At 45.9% G+C, this 19,921-nt stretch overlaps 1 protein-coding gene across 1 annotated transcript in view; it reads right to left on the reverse strand.

Annotated features, from left to right (window-relative positions):
- Positions 1–2,281: 2,281 nt before the first annotated feature.
- Positions 2,282–19,921, reverse strand: part of LOC144499562 (uncharacterized protein C3orf85-like) — an 87,040-nt gene continuing 69,400 nt past the window's right edge. The window contains exons 4-5 of the mRNA XM_078221667.1: positions 13,980–14,071; positions 2,282–2,534 (exon numbers count right to left, since the gene is read on the reverse strand). Coding sequence (XP_078077793.1) covers positions 2,459–2,534; positions 13,980–14,071 — 168 coding nt within the window. The 3' untranslated portion in view covers positions 2,282–2,458. The remainder of the gene's footprint in view (positions 2,535–13,979; positions 14,072–19,921) is intronic.

Raw genomic sequence — 19,921 nt, forward strand, 5'->3', positions numbered from 1 at the left:
AATTTTTCTTCCTTTTTGCCCTTTCTATATCCCTCATAATTTTGTACACCTTGATGAGATCCCCCCTCAGCCTTCTCCGCTCTAAGAAAAGCAACCCCAGCCTATTCAGCATCTCTCCATAGCTGAAGCGTCCCATCCCAGGCAACATCCTGGTGACTCCCCCCTTGAAGACAGGAATGGGTTAATGAACTTTGTAATACTTAGAGATTTGTAAAAGGCATTGTAGAACTTGTTTTTGTGTATCCAAAACAGATAAGAGAAACAGCTGTCCCTGCTGTTGTACACAAGCTTATGATTTTCCCAGCTAATTGTGTTCAGGAATGTGGCTAACCCAGCTAGCATAAGCTAGAATCCATTTTGTGTTCTTTATATTATGTACTTCTGTTTAACACAGTGGAGCTTACATGTATGCCTTCTGTGATCGTATAATACTGGATTCATATATATTCATTATATATTATTGACCCCTACCAATATAAATTGTTAAATTGTTATATAGGCCCCTGTACTCCAGTTAACTTGTTTATGCAAACTTATAGTCTTGTATGCTGGATAAACAAACCACAGGTGTCCGCCACATAGAGGCGACAGAACAGATAGTTGCAGCCTTGAGATGGCCACGATTACACGGACTACGCCAAGGACGGAACTGCCGAGGCAGCAATAATCGTGAGAAAATGCGGACGTGACCAGAGGCGAAAATATATGTATAAATATTTGCTCTTAACCTGTATTCGGCGAGAAGTCTGGAGACCGTGTTAGGAATCGGACTTCTCCCACAAGCTTGTGAAAATAAACCACTGTACTTTGACTCACGACTAGTCTCAGAGGTATTATTTACCTACAACGCCCCTGAACCTTTTCTAGTGCAATCACATCCTTTCTATGGTGTGGTGACCACATTGCACATAGCTCTCTAGCTGTGGCTCAACGAACATTTTATACAGCTCAATCATTACCTAGTAGAACTGCTAAAGGGCATAGACAAGTTTGTGGCATGGGCAGATAGGTGGCAAATGAAATTCAATGTGGAGAAGTGTGAGGTAATGTATTGTGATATGAAGAACATAGAGAGACAATATAAAATAACGGGTAAAATTCTTAAGGGGGTTCAGGAGCAGAGGGACCTGGGTATGTATGTGCGTAGATCACCAAAAGTGGCAGGATAGTGAGAGCAGTTATAAAACAAATAGTGTTCTGAGCTTCATTAAAAGGGGCATTGAATACATGAGCAAAGACATTATACTGTACTTATACAAGACAGTAGTTAGACCTCAGCTGGAACATTGTGTACAGTTCTGTATGCCACACTATAAGAAGGATGTGAATGCATTGGTGAATGCAGGAGAGGTTCACAAGAATGGTTCCAGGGATGAGAAGCTTCAGTTATGAGGATAGATTGAAGAGGGTGTCCTTGGAGAGAGATTGGATACAGATGTTCAAAATCATGAAGGGGCGGGAGAGGGTAGATAAAGAGAAACTGTTCTTGCTGGTAAAAGGATCAAGAATGAGAGGACAGGGAATCAAAGTGATTTACAAAAGAAGGATTGTGATGTAAGAAAAAAACTTTTTCACACAGAAAGTGGTTTGGGTCTGGAATTCTCTGCCTGGAAGTGTGGTGGAGGCAGGTTCAATCAAACCATTCAAGAGGGCATTAGAGGACATGAACAGAAACAATGTGCAGAGAAATGGGGAAAAGGCAGGAGGCAGCACTAAGTTATGATGCTGGTTTGGAGAGCAGGTGCAAATATAATGGGCCAAATGCCCTCCTTCTGCATACCAATTCTGTGATTCTGGGTAAAGTGTGCAAACCGAAACTGAATATGAAAATGGCAAAGTAGTCCATTCTCCAAAACTGGCATCACTCATCACAAAGAACATACACATATAGTCTTCAACCTGAATATTTTTAAAAGCTAGTGCTTGGTGTACAAAGATGCTGCAAGAATGTAAGGCTGATTTATCTAGATTGCAGTAGGGAAGACTGGTCTTTAGTATAAAGTATGTAGATTATCATAGGCTGTGTGCCCATAATCTCAGGGCGATGTTTCCAGTTCATGAACACACACTTGCACCGGCACCTGACATGGATGCTGGAGTACTGCTAACCTTTCCTCACTGTGGAAAACAGCCAACATTAAAAATCGTTCTGAATAAAAATCAGGAATATGCGGATAAATATCACAAGACACAATGAAAATTTTTACCATCAACATTTATTGATTAACATTTTTCAGGCAATGCTTAATGCATAGCCTCTACTCAGATAAATCTTGGCACAGTTAGAGCTCATTGAGCTGTGGTTACATTGTGCTTTGATACAAGCAGAGAAGTATTCCCATGCTGTCAGAGCAGATTGATTGGCAATGACATGACTTCTAGGCCTTCAGTATCTGCTCTGAATTAATCACAAGATTAGAACTATTTGATGCCCTTTTTATCCATCAATACTTTGGAATCATTTGTATGTGGGTTGCTGTTGAAGGTAAACGCTTGTCTGTCGCAGGTAATCCATGTAGCTCCTGATATGCTCCCTACAAAGGAGACATTAGAAATTCAGGTTTAGGCAGACAACAATCACAGTTATATTAGCATCGCCCTTCTGAAGGTTAAAAGTCTTTTTCAAAAGAGCTGCAACATTGCAATCGTGATTTCCAGATAACTATCTACATAACATCTGTTTTTCTTGGGGCGCACTTTCTTGGGGTCTAAGAAACCAATAAGCAAGAACCGCTACTAACCTCATGTGCAAACAAACCTGGAATACACTACAGTGAAACAAATCTCGTAAACAGGCTTTAATCTTTCCAAATCAAACATATTACTTATAGGGGAACGTTTTACACCATTGGAATGCATTTCAGAAAGCCATGGGGAGGATTTCCTGACCATGCAGAGTTAGCCTAACATTCCAATGAGTAAGACTTCTGCTGGGAGCCTGCAAGTCAAACCATTATGCTTAATAGTATCCGAACAGAGACTTGTTTCCTTTGGAGAAACAGAACTTTCAGACTGACTCCTTGTTCAAGTAATTGCATGTGGCAGGAGGAGAGAGAGTATTTAATATTTGTCATCAAGATGCAGAAATGATGCACTAGGGACATTTTGGCAAGCCTGGGAGAAACTTTGGAGAAAATGCTAATCCTAAGAAATAGGAGCAGGAGTAGGCCATCTGGCCCCTCGAGCCTGCCCCGCCATCCAACAAGATCATGGCTGATCTGAAGCGCATCAGTTCCACTTACCCGCCCGCTCCCCATATCCCTTAATTCCCTTATCGATCAGAAAACTATCTACCCGTGATTTAAACATATTCAACGAGGAAGCCTCCACCACTTCAATGGGCAGAGAATTCCAGAGATTCACTACCCTCTGAGAGAAGAAGTTCCCCCTCAACTCTGCTCTGAACCGGCCCGCACTTATTTTGAGGCTGTGCCCTCTAGTTCTGGTTTCCCTTCTAAGTGGAAAGAATCTCTCTACCTCTACCCTATCCAGCCCCTTCATTATCTTATATGTCTCTATAAGATCACCCCTCAGCCTTCTAAACTCCAACGAGTACAGACCCAATCTGTTCAATCGCTCCTCATAAGCTACACCCCTCATCTCCGGTATCAACCTGGTGAACCTTCTCTGCACCCCCTCCAAGGCCAATATATCCTTTCGCAAATAAGGGGACCAAAACTGCACATAGTACTCCAGTTGCGGCCTCACCAGTGCCTTGTATAGTTGCAGCAAGACCTCCCTGCTTTTATATTCTATCCCCCTCGCGATAAAGGCCAACATTCCATTCGCCTTCTTGATCACCTGCTGCACCTGCAGACTGAGGTTTTGCGATTCGCGCACAAGGACCCCCAGGTCCCTCTGCACAGTAGCATGGTGTAATTTTTCTCCATTTAAATAATATTCCAATTTACTATTATTTCTTCCAAAGTGGATAACCTCACATTTGCCAACGTTATATTCCATCTGCCAGATCCTCGCCCACTCGCTCAGTCTATCCAAATCTCTCTGCAGGCTTTCCGCGTCCTCCACGCAATTCGCTTTCCCACTCATCTTCGTGTCATCAGCAAACTTTGATACCCTGCATTCAGTCCCCTCCTCAAGATCATCTATGTAAATGGTAAACAGTTGAGGCCCCAGCACCGATCCCTGCGGCACGCCACTGGTCACCAACTGCCAACCAGAAAAGCACCCATTAATTCCAACTCTCTGCTTCCTGTTAGATAGCCAATCCCCAATCCACGCTAACACCTTACCCCCAACTCTGTTTACCCCAATCTTCTGCAGCAACCTTTTGTGAGGTTGCTGCGTCTGCTTGATTGAACCATTCTTATCCAGGTGCTCTGCTATTTCCTCTTTAATGATGGACTCCAGCATCTTCCCAACTACGGGCGTTAAGCTAACCGGCCTGTAGTTACCCGCCATTTGTCTACTTCCTTTTTTAAACAGCGGCGTAACAGTAGCTGTTTTCCAATCAGCCGGCACTACCCCAGAGTCCAGCGAATTTTGATAAATAACTACTAACGCATCTGCTATTACCTCAGCCATTTCTTTCAGTACCCTGGGATGCATTCCATCCGGGCCCGGGGACTTGTCCACCTTCAGTCCTATTTGTCTACCTCTTTAGTAACAGTAATTGTATTAAGGACCTCACCTCCCACCAACTCTCGATCTCTAATATTCGGTAAACTATTTGTGTCTTCCACCGTGAAGACCGACAGAAAGAACTTATTTAAAGTCTCAGCCATTTCCTCGTTTTCCACTATTAAATCCCCCCTCTCGTCCTCCAACGGTCCAACATTCACTCTAGCCACTCTATTCAAAGAACAATACAGCACAGGACCAGGCCCTTCGGCCCTCCAAGCCCGCGCCGCTGCCTGGTCCAAACTAGACCATTCTTTTGTATCCCTCCATTCCCACTCCGTTCATGTGGCTATCTAGATAAGTCTTAAACGTTCCCAGTGTGTCTGCCTCCACCACCTTGTCCGGCAGTGCATTCCAGGCCCCCACCACCCTCTGTGTAAAATACATCCTTCTGATATCCGTGTTAAACCCCCCCCCCTCACCTTGAACCTATGACCCCCCTCGTGAACTTCACCACCGACCTGGGAAAAAGCTTCCCACCGTTCACCCTATCTATGCCTTTCATAATTTTATACACCTCTATTAGGTCACCCCTCATCCTCCGTCTTTCCAATGAGAACAACCCCCCAGTTTACCCAATCTCTCCTCATAACTAAGCCCTTCCATACCAGGCAACATCCTGGTAAACTTCCTCTGCACTCTCTCTAAAGCCTCCACATCCTTCTGGTAGTGTGGCGACTAGAACTGGGCGCAGTATTCCAAATGCGGCCGAACCAACGTTCTATACAACTGCAACATCAGACCCCAACTTTTATACTCTATGCCCCGTCCTATAAAGGCAAGCATGCCATATGCCTTATTCACTACCTTCTCCACCAGTGATGTAACCTTCAAGGATTTGTGGACTTGCACACCCAGGTCCCTCTGCGTATCTACACCCTTTATGGTTCTGCCATTTATCGTATAGCTCCCCCCTACGTTAGTAATACTAAAATGCATCACTTCGCATTTATCTGGATTGAACTCCATCTGCCATTTCTTTGCACAAATTTTCAGCCTATCTATATCCTTCTGTAGCCTCTGACAATGTTCCTCACTATCTGCAAGTCCAGCCATTTTTGTGTCGTCCGCAAACTTACTGATCACCCCAGTTACACCTTCTTCCAGATCGTTTATATAAATCACAAACAGCAGAGGTCCCAAGACAGAGCCCTGCGGAACACCACTAGTCACAGGCATCCAGCCGGAAAAAGACCCTTCCACTACCACCCTCTGTCTTCTGTGACCAAGCCAGTTCTCCACCCATCTAGCCACCTCCCCCTTTATCCCATGAGATCCAACCTTTTGCACCAACCTTTTTATATATTCCTTTTTATATATTTGTAAAAACTTTTACTGTCACTTTTTATATTTTGAGCTAGTTTAGTTTCATAATCTATCTTTCTTTTCTTAATCGCTTTCCTAGTCGTTCTTTGTTGTTTTTTAAAGCTTTCCCAATCCACTAATTCTCCACTATATTTGGCCACTCTGTACGCATCTGTTTTTATTTTAATACTCTCCTTTATTTCCTTCGTTATCCGCATCTGGTTATCCCTTTTCTTACAGTCCTTCTTTATCACCGGAACATATTTTTGCTGAGTATTTAAAAAAATCTCCTTAAAAATCCTCCACTGTTCCTCAGCTGTCCTACCTACCAGTCTGCTCGCCCAGTCTACATTAGCCAATTCTGCCCTCACCCTATCGTACTCCCCTCTGTTCAAGCAGAGGACACTGGTTTGGGACCCTACTTTCTCACCCTCCATCTGTATCAGAAATTCAACCATATTATGATCACTCAACCCAAGAGGATCCCTCACAAGAAGATCCTTAATTCTACCTGTCTCATTACACAGTACCAGATCTAAGATAACTCCTCTCTCGTAGGTTCTGTAACATACTGTTCAATGAAACTATCCCAACAGCATTCTAAGAACTCTTCCTCAAGCCCTCCACATCCAATTTGAGTCGACCAATCAATATGCAGGTTAAAATCCCCCATGATTATTGCCGTTCCGTTTTTGCACGCATCCATTATTTGCTTGTTTATAGCCCTCCCCACCTCTAAGTTATTATTTGGGGGTCTATAGACCACGCCCACCAGTGTCTTTTTCCCTCTACTATTCCTTATCTCCACCCACAACGATTCCACGTTTTGCTCCTTAGAGCCTATATCGTCTCTCACTACCGTCCTGATATTATCGTTTATTAACAGAGCTACCCCACCACCTTTTTCTACCTGTCTATCCTTCCTAAATGTCTGATACCCCTGGATATTCAGTTCCCAGTCCCGGTCACCCTGCAACCACGTTTCTGTGATGGCCACTAGATCATACTCATTTGTATGGATTTGTGCCATCAACTCATTTACTTTGTTTCAAATGCTTCGTGCATTCAGGCAAAGTGTCTTTATGCCAGCCTTTATCTGGACCCGGTTTGTTGAAATGCTACTAACATCTCCCGAGCCCTCTACTCCTTTAACTAGTTGAATGTCCTCAACATTAACCTGCACTTGTACTCTCTCCTTTACCTTCGATTTTGTAATTCCCCATAACCCTGCACCCTCCCCCCCATTTAATAGTTTAAAGCCCTATCAACGACCCTAGTTATATGATTTGCCAGGACTCTGGTCCCAGCACGATTCAGACGGGGACCATCCCATCCGAATAGGTCCCATCTGCCCCAATATTGGTGCCAATGTCCCATGAATTCGAACCCATTCCTCCCACACCAATCCTTGAGCCACGCATTTGTCTCCTTAATCCTATTGACCCTGTGCCAATTCGCGTGTGGTTCAGGTAGTAATCCAGATATTACCACCTTGTTGGTTCTGCTTTTTAATTTGGTTCCTAGCTTTTCATACTCCCTCTGCACATCCTTTGTTCCTGTTATGCCTATGTCATTGGCACCTACATGGACCATGACAACTGGATTCTTACCCTCCCACTCCAAGTTCCTATGCAGCCCAGATGATACATCTTGGACCCGAGCACCAGGCAGGCAACACAACCTACGGCATTCTCTATCCTGGTCACAAAGAACAGTGTCTATGCCCTTAACTGCACTATCCCCAATTACCACTACATTTCTCTTCACTTCCTCTGCCTCAACGGCTCCCTGCACCATGGTACCGTGGGCAGTTTGCTCGTCCTCCTTGCAGTCCCCGTTCCCGTCCCTACTGGTAGCAAGAATCTCAAACCTGTTGTACAGATTCAGGGGCTGAGACTCTTGGGACTCTACCTCCTGTATCCCACTCCCTGCCTTCTTCCCCCCACTCCCTGCCTTCTTCCCCCCACTCCCTGCCTTCTTCCCCCCACTCCCTGCCTCACCTGCAGCCACCCCCACTTATCCCTGAACCCCGGCTGAGTTAGTTAGTCTAAGGGGTGTGACTCTATGTTTAAACACATTATCCAGGTAACACTCCCCTTCCCTGATTCCACCCTTACCGACTCAAGTCGGTAAGGGTGGAATGGAGGAAGAGTTCTTAGAATGCTGTCGGGATAGTTTCCTTGAACAGCATGTTACGGAACCGACGAGGGAACGAGCTATTTTGGATCTGGTATTGTGTAACGAGGTAGGTAGAATTAAGGATCTTATTGTGAAGGACCCTCTTGGGTCTAGTGACCACAATATGGTCGAATTTCTGATTCAGATGGAAGAGGAGAAAGTTTGGTCCCAAACCAGTGTCCTCTGTTTGAACAGAGGGAAATATGATAGGATGAGGGATGAATTGGCTAAGGTAGACTGGGAGAGCAGGCTGGCAGGTAGGATAGCTGAGGAACAGTGGAGGATTTTTAAGGAGATCCTTTTCAGTTCTCAGCAAAAATATATTCCAGCAAAAAACAAGGATTGTAAGAAAAGGGAGAACCAGCCGTGGATAACGAATAAAGGAGAGCATTAAAATAAAAACAGCTGCGTACAGAGTGGCCAAAAATAGTGGAGAAACAAGTGATTGGGAAAAATTTAAGAAACAACAAAGAGAGACTAAGAAAGCGATAAAGAAAGGAAGGATAGACTATGAAGCTAGGCTAGCAATTAATATAAAAAATGATAGTAAAAGTTTTTATAAATATATAAAAAGGAATAGAGTGGCTAGAGTTATTGTTGGACCCTTGGAGGACGAGAGGGGGGAGTTAATAGTGGGAAATGAGGATATGGCTGAGTCTTTAAATAAGTTTTTTGTGTCGGTCTTCACAGTGGAGGACGCAAATAGTTTGCCAAATATTAACGATAGAGGGTTGGCAGCAGGAGAAATACTTAATACAATTAATGTTACCAGAGAGGCAGTGCTGGGTAGACTAATGGGACTGAAGGTGGACAAGTCCCCGGGTCCGGATGGAATGCATCCCAGGGTATTGAAAGGAATGTCAGAGGTAATAGTGGATGCGTTAGTGATTATTTATCAAAACTCGTTGCATTCTGGGTAGTGCCGGTTGATTGGAAAACGGCTAATGTTACGCCGCTGTTTAAAAAAGGAAGGAGACAAAAGGCGGGTAACTATAGGCCGGTCAGCTTAACGTCTGTAGTAGGGAAAATGCTGGAATCCATTATTAAAGAGGAGATAGCAGGGCATCTGGATAGAAATGGTTCGATCAATCAGACGCAGCATGGATTCATGAGGGGAAAGTCGTGCTTGACGAACATGTTGGATTTTTATGAAGATGTGACTAGGGCGGTTGATGGAGGAGAACCGGTGGATGCGGTGTTTTTGGATTTCCAAAAGGCGTTTGATAAGGTGCCCCATAAAAGGCTGCTGAAGAAGATTAGGGCACACGGAGTTGGGGGTAGTGTGTTAAAGTGGATTGGGGACTGGCTATCCGACAGGAAGCAAAGAGTCGGAATAAATGGGTGTTTTTCCGGTTGGTGGAAGGTAACTAGTGGCGTGCCGCAGGGATCGGTACTCGGGCCGCAACTATTTACCATTTATATAGATGATCTGGAGGAGGGGACGGAGTGTAGGGTAACGAAGTTTGCAGACGACACAAAGATAAGTGGAAAAGTGAATCGTGTGGAGGACGGAGAAGATCTGCAGAGAGATTTGGACAGGCTGAGTGAGTGGGCGAGGATATGGCAAATGGAGTATAACGTTGAGAAATGCGAGGTTATACACTTTGGAGGAAATAATAACAAATGGGATTACTATCTCAATGGAAACAAATTAAAACATGCTACCGTGCAAAGGGACCTGGGGGTCCTTGTGCATGAGACGCAAAAGCCCAGTCTGCAGGTACAACAGGTGATCAAGAAGGCAAATGGGATGTTGGCCTATATCGCGAGGGGGATAGAATATAAAAGCAGGGATGTACTTGATGCACCTGTACAGGGCATTGGTGAGGCCGCAGCTGGAATACTGTGTGCAGTATTGGTCCCCTTATATGAGGAAGGATATATTGGCATTGGAGGGAGTGCAGAGAAGGTTCACCAGGTTGATACCGGAGATGAGGGGTTTGGATTATGAGGAGAGGCTGAGGAGATTGGGTTTGTACTCGTTGGAGTTTAGAAGGATGAGGGGGGATCTTATGGAGACTTATAAGATAATGCGGGGGCTGGATAGGGTGGAGGCGGAGAGATTCTTTCCACTTAGTAAGGAAGTTAAAACTAGAGGACACAGCCTCAAAATAAAGGGGGGTCGGTTTAAGACAGAGTTGAGGAGGAACTTCTTCTCCCAGAGGGTGGTGAATCTCTGGAATTCTCTGCCCACTGAGGTGGTGGAGGCTACCTCGCTGAATATGTTTAAAGCGCGGATGGATGGATTCCTGATCGGTAAGGGAATTAAGGGTTATGGGGATCAGGCGGGTAAGTGGTGCTGATCCACGTCAGATCAGCCATGATCTTATTGAATGGCGGGGCAGGCTCGAGGGGCTAGATGGCCTACTCCTGCTCCTATTTCTTATGTTCTTATGTCGCAATGTCTGAAGCTCTGAGTCCAGTTCGTCTACTTTGAGCTGGAGCTCCTCAAGCAGCCAGCACTTACTGCAGATATGTTCACTGGGAATCACCTTGGGGTCCACCAGTTCCCACATCATGCAGAAACAGCACATTACATGTCCCTCCATTCCAATTACCTATATGTTGGCACTAACTACGAATTTAACCTACCTTGCCCTGCGCTTACCGCCGAAGCCCGATGAGCCAAAGCCCTTCAGTTCTCACTCAGCTCCCTCTCACTCCGCTAACGATGCTGCCCGCTAGATAGTGGGGCCTGCTTTTAAACCTCCCGCCCTGGACTGGAAATCAAAAACCCTTCCTGGAACCACTTCCGGTTTCGCGTTTTAAATAAATAAATCCCGCAAAAAAAGCTTAAAAGTTAATTTCTTAGCCCAGAAACTTCTGAAACACAAACACACCTCTTTGCCTCGCTCTGGATGAACACTCGTAACAATCCAGGAACCCAAGATTAAATGGAGAAATTCTCCAAAGAAAGTACCACGCTATCAACATCCTATACCGCCTTCTATAGACCTTGACATTCCAGAAAAACTTGCAAGCCCTTGTGAGCCTGTGAGCTATGCTGCCAAGAATATAACTTCCATTAGGGCCATTGACATCAGACAAATTGAATTTGAGTAGTCAGACTATAGAAAGCCCACTAATTCAACTGACAGGGGTTGTGTCAAGCTTTCTCTTTGGTAAATTGATGGAAAAGGTCCTTAGGGATGGGATTTACGACCATTTAGAAAGATGCGGATTAATCCGGGATAGTCAGCACGGATTTGTGAAGGGCAAATCGTGCCTCACAAATTTGATAGAATTTTTTGAGGAGGTAACTAGGTGTGTTGATGAAGGTAGGGCGGTTGATGTCATATACATGGATTTTAGTAAGGCGTTTGATAAGGTCCCCCATGGTCGGCTTATGATGAAAGTAAGGAGGTGTGGGATAGAGGGAAAGTTGGCCGATTGGATAGGTAACTGGCTGTCTGATCGAAGACAGAGGGTGGTGGTGGATGGAAAATTTTCGGACTGGAGGCAGGTTGCTAGCGGAGTGCCGCAGGGATCGGTGCTTGGTCCTCTGCTCTTTGTGATTTTTATTAATGACTTAGAGGAGGGGGCTGAAGGGTGGATCAGTAAATTTGCTGATGACACCAAGATTGGTGGAGTAGTGGATGAGGTGGAGGGGTGTTGTAGGCTGCAAAGAGACATAGATAGGATGCAAAGCTGGGCTGAAAAATGGCAAATGGAGTTTAACCCTGATAAATGTGAGGTGATTCATTTTGGTCGGACAAATTTAAATGTGGATTACAGGGTCAAAGGTAGGGTTCTGAAGACTGTGGAGGAACAGAGAGATCTTGGGGTCCATATCCACAGATCTCTAAAGGTTGCCACTCAAGTGGATAGAGCTGTGAAGAAGGCATATAGTGTGTTAGCTTTTATTAACAGGGGGTTGGAGTTTAAGAGCCGTGGGGTTATGCTGCAACTGTACAGGACCTTGGTGAGACCGCATTTGGAATATTGCGTGCAGTTCTGGTCACCTCACTATAAGAAGGATGTGGAAGCGCTGGAGAGAGTGCAGAGGAGATTTACCAGGATGCTGCCTGGTTTGGAGTGTCGGTCTTATGAGGAAAGGTTGAGGGAGCTGGGGCTGTTCTCTCTGGAGCGGAGGAGATTGAGGGGAGACTTAATAGAGGTTTATAAAATGATGAAGGGGATAGATCGAGTGAACGTTCAAAGACTATTTCCTCGGGTGGATGGAGCTATTACAAGGGGGCATAACTATAGGGTTCATGGTGGGAGATATAGGAAGGATATCAGAGGTAGGTTCTTCACGCAGAGAGTGGTTGGGGTGTGGAATGGACTGCCTGCAGTGATAGTGGAGTCAGACACTTTAGGAACATTTAAGCGGTTATTGGATAGGCACATGGAGCACACCGGATGGTAGGGAGTGGGATAGCTTGATCTTGGTTTCAGATGAAGGTCGGCACAACATCGTGGGCCGAAGGGCCTGTTCTGTGCTGTACTGTTCTATGTTCTATGTTCTCCATGTTAAGGTGTCCTTTGTTACAAAACTACCCAGCGATAAGGTGAGTCTGTACTAACATGCAAATATAAGCATCATTTGTGGGGAAGAACAGTCCACAGGATTGTGGCAAGAGGAGACAGCCATTTGGCCCTTCATATCTCTGCTAGCCCAAAGGGTTATCCAGCCTAATTCCGTCTTTCAGCTTTTATTCTGTAACCAGAAAGAAATTTCACAACACCAGGTTAAAGCAACAGGTTTATTTGGTATCACAAGCTTTTGGAGCGCTGCTCCTTCATCCTCTGTAACCAGCAGGTTAGGGAATTTCAGCTGTGTAAAACATGGGATGAGGGTTTCTTCCTCAATTAGTCTTTCAGGCAGAGTTCCAGACCCCAATAACTTTCTGGGTGATAAAACATTTCCTCAACTCCCCTCTAACTCTTCAACTAATTACTTTAAATCTATGCCACTACCCTTCATCCCACCCTCAACCCAGGTACTGACCTCTCTGCTAAGGAAAATAGATCCCTCTTATTCATTCTATCTGGGCCACTCACCAATCTCAATTATTTCTTAGCCTGCAAGTTCCCACACAGGCTGTACAAGTTGCTATCTTTAAATTACTGTGAGCGTGACTGCGCAGGACCATTTAACAATTGTGTATTGCAAAAATAATTTAAGGGTATGTTAATTGTGTCATGTGCCACGAGGAACAGGAGATTTCAACTACCTATTTGATATTTTGTATCTGGGGCAGGCTGCCAATGCTTGGAAGATGTGAAGGATAATTCCCCATTTCACATTAGAAATCATAGAAACCCTACAGTACAGAAAGAGGCCATTCGGCCCATCGAGTCTGCACCGACCACAATCCCACCCAGGACCTACCCCCATATCCCTACATATTTACCCACTAATCCCTCTAACCTACGCATCCCAGGCCACGAAGGGCGATTTTTAGCATGGCCAATCAACCTAGCCCGCACATCTTTGGACTGTGGGAGGAAACCGGAGCACCCGGAGGAAACCCACGCAGACACGAGGAGAATGTGCAAACTCCACACAGACATTGAGTGAGTAAGGAGCTGTACTTCACACAAATCATTCTGGGGTTTATGAGTTTAGTCTTTGCTCTTGCTCTGCCTCCTGAACTTTCCCTCCTTTGGAATTGCAAGTTGAAATATCAAGTTTGCTCAGGTCGACCTGCCTCATTCCATAGAGCAGGCGTGCTGCTGGCATGAGCCTATTCTCCAAGTACAACATTGGGGTATCTGCCTTTCTGGATGCAAATTATAACTAGCACCAAACATTTTGCTATGTTAGTTCTGCATTTCCGTTGACTGCACTTCAGGCTATTTGTTTATTGTGAAACACAATGCTTATATAAAATAACTAATTCAGTACTCACTGTGTAACAGATGGATCTGATGCAAAGCCGATCGAACTCAAACCTATATAGTATTGTGCTGTGTCTCTCAAAGAGGTCCAATATTCACTTGCCTAAATTGTATTAAATACATACAGTCAAAAAATGGATAACAAAAAATGCACAAAGTGAATGATATTCTCCCAAAAAAATTCTAAGTGTTAAATTCGCGTAAAAACTGGCGGAAATCCCCCTCATTTTTTCAACGGGAGTTTCAAAATGTATCTCCCACACCCTGTGCACTGCAGAGTGCCTCAGCGTGAATCATGCTGAAATTCAGTGGGCAGGGCCTATTCCCTATGAAGAAGCCAGCAGCATTGTGCTGAGCGGGCCACTGTGCATACACCCATCTGTCAGCACCATGATTGGCGCATGCGCAGTGGCCCCGCATTGCCGCCCTCCCGACTGCTGGCCAGCTCAATTGCTGGCTAGCCTTGTAACCCCGCAACGCTGTCCCTCCCACCCCCCAAGGCCCGGTCGCTGGACCCCGAATGTGTCCGGGCCAGCCTCAACCCCTCCCACCTCCCAGGCCGTCTCGATTCCCCTCCCACAGTGTCCCGACTCCTTCCCCCATCCCCCCACTGCAGCCCCGACAACACCAGCAGGCCGACCCCCCACCACAGTCCGATGGCCAGCCCCAATCGCTAGCCTCCCTCCCTCTGTCACTCAGCCCGAGTGCGGAGTGGCAGTGTGACCCGCTACTCCCACAGATCTACCCCCAGAGGTCCTGACCCCCATCAGGCCCCGCCCCATTAGGCCCCACCCCCACACCATGCCCAATGCCTGGTGGGCATTGCCACTTTGCCTGTTGGAAAGTGCCAGGGAGTCCAGGCTGGCACTGCCAAGATGGCAGTGCCCAGAAGGCACTACCCCCCAGGCTCCCGACCCTCTGGGGGACCACAATGGCCCCCTTCACTCCAGTGGAGCCGAGCCACTGGCTCCCCGCAAGTGGGGAGCGATAGTAAACTCTGCTGGAGTGAACCACTCCTGGCGAGGGGGGAAGATGCTCGCGGACCCAGAGATTTCAGTCCCAGGCCCACTAATGAGATTTAAAATATATTAAAATACTAATTTAAATAAATTATGCAGCTTTGCGCCGATTTCTGGCGTGGAGCTGACAGCACCGGAAATCCTACAAAAGCAGCGCAGCGGGCTGGGAGAATCGCCCCCATAATGCTTTCTGATTTTAAGGGGAAAATTGCATACGGTGTATTATTTGTAAATAATTATTTTATATTTTTTCACATTTAAAGGAGCATACATCAGCTTTTTGGGGAATTAGTGAGGGGAGGATGCGATGGCCTAGTGGTATTATCGATAGACTATACATGCAGAAATTCAGCTAAAGGGACCTGGGTTCGAATTGCACTACGGCAGCTGGTGGAATTTGAATTCAATAAAAAATATATGGAATTAAGAGTTTACTGATGACCATGAAACCATTGTCAATTGTCGGAAAAACCCATCTGGTTCACTAATGTCCTTTAGGGAAGGAAATCTGCTGTCCTTACCTGGTCTGGCCTACCAGTGACTCCAGAACCACAGCAAAGTGGTTGTCTCTCAACTGCCCTCTGAAATGGCCTAGCAAGTCACTCAGTTGTACCAATTGTTATGAAGACAATAATAAGGAATGAAACTGGACAGACCACCTGGCAAACCATGCTTGACCTCATCCTTACCAATCTGCCGACTGCAGATGCATCTGCCCATGACAGTATCGGTAAGAGTGACCACCTCCAATCCTTGTGGAGACAAAATCCCACCTTCAAATTAAGAATAATCTCCATCGTGTTGTGTGGCACTATCATCATGCTAAATGGGACAGACTACAAACAGATCTAGCAACTCAAGACTGGGCATCCATGAGGTGCTGTGAGCCATCAACAGCAGCGGAGCTGTACTCCAACACAATCTGCAACCTCATGGTCTGGCATAGCCCCCACTCAACCATTACCATCAAGCCAGGGGATCAACCCTGATTCAGTGGAGAGCGCAGGAGGGCATGACAGGAACAGCACCAGGCAGACCTAAAGATGAGGCATCAACTTGGTGAAAGTACCAAACAGGACTACTTGCATGCCAAACAGCATAAACAGCAAGTCACAGACAGAACTAAGCGATCCCACAGCCAATGGATCAGATTTAAGCTCTGCAGTCCTGCCACATCCAGTCATAAATGGTGGTGGACAATTAAACAACTCACTGGAGGAGGAGGCTCCACAAACATCCCCATCCTCATCAGTGCAAAAGATAAGGCTGAAGCATTTGCAGCAATCTTCAGCCAGAAGATCTTCATCCATCTTCATCAATCTTCATCCATCTCGGCCTCCTCCAGTAGTACCCAACACCTCAGATTCCAGTCTCCAGCCAATTCGATCCACTCCACGTTTATCAAGAAATTGTTTGATGAAGGGAATATTTAACCATATAATACTCAACATAAGGATATCTAGCTGCTAATATTTTAATATAAGGTTTAAGAATGAAATGGGCATTTAATATATGATATTTTCGGAATAAATGTTAAGCTAATAAGCCTGCCAATATTAAATTGTAAAACTCAGGGACTGATTGTGTCAGTAAATTAGCTAAACATGAAACTCTGCTACAATGTAACTTAAATTTGGTTTAGTTATGAAATCATGCATTGTTTAAAGGAACAAATGATATAATTTTGTGTTTGAGAACAGGGAGTCTAACCTGGGAATTCTGCCAGATGACTGGGCCCTCATCCGGCAGATGAACCAGTTTTGACTTCCCCACAAAATGCTGAACAAGTTAAAATTATAGTTTTGGATTGCTAAGCAACTAGGAAGCCATTTTGTTTAAGGAGTATGCTTCTGTAATAACTCCACGGAGGCGAAAGTCCTGTCACCAAGTTACTTTATTTACACCAGACATCTGTACACAGCCAGCTCTCCAGTTGCACCCTGCTGAAATGCAGGCTGGGAGTCTGACACACCTGCTTTAAATAGGGAGCATGAGGCTCCCTGATTTAACCATCAATTAAGACTCATCATGTATCTTTTTTTTTGAATAAGACTCATCAGGTATCTCTTTTGAATACCAAACAAATAAACTAACTCAAATTAACTTAGGGAAGACTCATCAGGTAGCTCTTTCGGCACCAATCAAGTAAACGAACTCAAATTAACTTAGGGACAAAGTAAAAGGGGCGGCTCCCCAAAAGGAAGGGGGGAACAGCCCGAACCAAAATCAAAGTCGAAAGGAAACTTAAAACGTCAAACCAAAAGGTGATTATCGGGGTCGATAATACACCCCAGCCCCTGCGGCGCCCAGCGGTCGCGGAAGGCGTCAACCGCGCCCGTGGACACCGCATGCTCCCTCTCCAGAGACACCTGGCCGCGAATGTAGCCGCGGTAGAGGGGCAGACAAGACTCATCAGGTAGTTCATACTCTAGCAAGCCAACCTCATTAGCCTGGCTGAAGTCATCACAGCTTGCGACAGTTGAATGAACAAATGGCAAACTACTATTTAAGGTGTCAGATTGTAATTCAATTTAAGAATGCTGTCATTAATAGATTGACATGTCGAATATTAAATGAGATCATGTTAAGTTAATTGCTGGGTTGTATCTAAGATAACTAAATTATATAATTGCTCAAGTTTCTGGCACGAAAGTGGAGATCTGCAGAGAAAGCTCAGTGATATGGTTGTGTCATTGAGCCTATCTTGGATCCCCCTTTGGCCGAAGTCTTTGTTTGTCTGTCTATTGCATGTTTTCATTTTGAATTTTCTATGTTTTAATAAAACTAGTTTTAAAAATAAAATTTTATTTTGCTTTAAAAATGAAGTTTTGTTTGCCTTTGCAAGAGTTTACTTATCGAAGTTGCTTTTTAGAACTTTCTAAATTAATCTGGCCACCGAAACAGAATTCACCACGACATGGTTGAAGGCACTGGATACTGCAAAGGAAATGGGCCCTGATAACATTCCAGCAATAGTACTGAAGATTTGTGCTCCAGGACTTGTTGCTGACCAAGCTCTTCCAGTACAGTTACAACACTGGCATCGACCCGACAATGTGGAAAATTGCCCAGGTATGTCCCACACACAAAATGCGGGCCAAATCCCACCCAGCCAATTACTGCCCAAACAGTTTACCCTTGATCATCAGTAAAGTGATGGAAGGGGTCATCAACAATGCTATCAAGCACCATCTGCTGAATAATAACCTGCTCAGTGATGCCCAATTTGGGTTTTGACATGGTCATTCACTCCTGACCTCATTACAACCTTGGTTCAAACATGGCCAAAAGAGCTGAATTCCAGAGGTGAGGTGAGAGTGACAGCCCTTGACATCAAGGCTGCATTTGACCGGGTCTGACATCAAGGAGCCCTCGCAAAACTGGCATCAATGGGTATTAGGAGGCAAACTCTCTGCTGGTTGGAGTCATACCTGATACATAGGAAGATGATTGTCGTTGTGGTGGGTCAGTCATCTCAGCTCTAGGACATCTCTGCAGAAGTCTCTAGGCCAAGGAACTCCTTGGCTGGGATTCTCCCAAAAAAATTCTAAGTGTCGAATTTGCGTGAAAACGGGAGTAGATCACGCTATTTTTTTTCAATGGGAGTTCAGAGAAGAATCTCCCACACTCTGCACTGCTGCAACATGAAATACGTAAAACATCAGTGGGCAGGTGGAGAGGCTGGCAGTAAAGCGCTGAGCAGGCCACTGCGCATGCGCTGATCTGTCAGTGCTGAGATCATGCGCAGTGGCCCCTGTCTGCCAGCTTCCAATTGCTGGCCAACTCGATCACTAGCCAACCCTGCGATCCCTGCAACACCGGCCCTAACCCTAACATCCACAGCATGATGGCTGCCACCCAAACATGCCTGGGCCCAGCCCTGATCTCCAGCACCCTCCCAGATCCACTCTCCCCCACTCACAGTGCCAATTCCCACCCTGATCGCTGGCCTTCCTACCTCCCCCACCGATCCTGACTGCAGAGTGGCAGTGGGACCCCCACCGATCGCCCTAAAAGGCACTGCCCCCATTTAGCCCTGGCCCATCAGGCTCCAACCCTTGGCACTGCCCCATGCCCAGTGGGCATTGCCAAGATGCCCCCTGGGCATTCGCACTTTGCCCCTTGGGCAGTGCGAAGGGGCCCATCCTGGCACTGCCGACCAGGGGGCACCCTCCAGCACCCGACCCTCTGGGTGGGCCCGATTGCTCCCCCCTTCACTCCAGCAGAGTCGAGCCACCAGCTCCCTGCAAGTGGGGAGCTATACTAAAACCCATTGGAGTGAAATACTCCTCGTAGGGGGGGATGGGGGGGGGGGGGGGGGGAGGCGTGGCAGAGGAGAGGTGGGCGGGCCCAGAAACTTCAGTGCCAGGCCCGGTAATACGATTCAAAATATATTTAAATTGCCACCTGCATGTATAATGCATCTTTGCACCTATTTTCAGCGCAGAACTGATGGTGCTGGGAGATTCGCTCTGGGCCGCTCTGATTTTTAGCACAACGGGATGGGAGAATCGCCCTCCCTTATTTTTAAACTCTACCCCCTAGTTTTAGTCTCTCCCTCAAGGGGAAACATCCTTTCAGCATTCAGCCTGGATGGGATTGTTGTTGGTGTATACTCGATGGGCCAAATGGCCTCCTTATGCACTGTAGAGATTCTATGATTCACCCTGTTAAGCCCCCTCAGGATCTTGCATGCTTCAATAAGAACATTTCTCATTCTTCTAAACTCCAATGGATACAGACTGAGCCCATCCAAACTTTCCTCATAAGGGCAGCATGGTGGCACAGTGGTTAGCACTGCTGCCTCACAGCGCCAGGGACCTGGGTTCAATTCCAGCCTTGGGTCACTGTCTGTGTGGAGTTTGCACATTCTCCCCGTGACTGCGTGGGCTTCCTCTGTGTGCTCCGGTTTCCGCCCACAGTCCAGAAATGTG

Source organism: Mustelus asterias, chromosome 10 (genome assembly GCF_964213995.1).
Source record: "Mustelus asterias chromosome 10, sMusAst1.hap1.1, whole genome shotgun sequence".
Lineage (NCBI taxonomy): Eukaryota > Metazoa > Chordata > Chondrichthyes > Carcharhiniformes > Triakidae > Mustelus > Mustelus asterias.